This window comes from Trypanosoma theileri (assembly GCF_002087225.1).
Source record: "Trypanosoma theileri isolate Edinburgh chromosome Unknown TM35_Tth_93_V1, whole genome shotgun sequence".
In the NCBI taxonomy this organism is placed as follows: Eukaryota; Euglenozoa; class Kinetoplastea; order Trypanosomatida; family Trypanosomatidae; genus Trypanosoma; species Trypanosoma theileri.
Genome location: NW_021639935.1, coordinates 31,594 through 32,302, shown reverse-complemented (window position 1 = coordinate 32,302; position 709 = coordinate 31,594). Strand labels below are relative to the sequence as shown.

General features: G+C 44.0%; 1 protein-coding gene across 1 annotated transcript; it reads right to left on the bottom strand.

Moving 5' to 3' along the window:
• Nucleotides 1–348: 348 nt before the first annotated feature.
• TM35_000931130 (uncharacterized protein) lies at nucleotides 349–708 on the bottom strand (the record flags this gene model as incomplete). Its single annotated transcript, XM_029031520.1, has 1 exon — nucleotides 349–708. A coding segment is annotated over one exon (360 nt), but the record flags the coding sequence as incomplete, so codon positions are not given.
• Between the last annotated feature and the right edge of the window lies 1 nt (nucleotide 709).

The window sequence follows — 709 nt, the reverse complement described above, 5'->3', positions numbered from 1 at the left end:
AATCAAGAGCAAATAATAATAATAATAAAAGAAAAATGAATCCGCATAATGGCAACAAATGAAAATAAAAAAAATAAAAAAAATAAAAAAAAATAGTTTTCATACCTTTCTTCCCGTTACTTCTTTTTATTTTATTGTTTTGAAACGTAGACGAAAGAAATGGTGACGCAATCAAAGGAAAATGACGCCAAAAAAAAACGCATGTATTAAAAAGAAAAATAAAAAGAATTTGGTTTTAAAGGAGACCACCCACTTCAAACATTTAGTGAGTGCATTTGGTTTCTTTGAATAAATTCATCTACCCCACCCTGACACCATACGAAGGCAACCCTCATCACCAAGGGCGTCTTATTCTAAAACCCAGCCCGAGGCGGCCAGCCCAACCCAACCCAAGGGAGGCAGAGGCCCACAGCCAAAGCGCAACACGCGGCGCCGCAAACAAGAGCGCAACCACCACCAGCACATGTAGAAAACACAAATCACAACGGCAAAAACCAGATGGCGCGCCTGGCACCCCTCCAAAAAAATACAAGGGTGGGGGCCCAACCCCGCCACACGGACAAGTCCGAGACGGCCCGGGACACCGTCTAAACCCACCAAGGCGGAGCAGCACAACGACACAGAGGCTACGAACGACCAAAAGAAGAATAAAAACCAATAGAACACCAAAATAGCAGAGGCGCAACTGTTGTAGAGGCCGCCTGCTTCA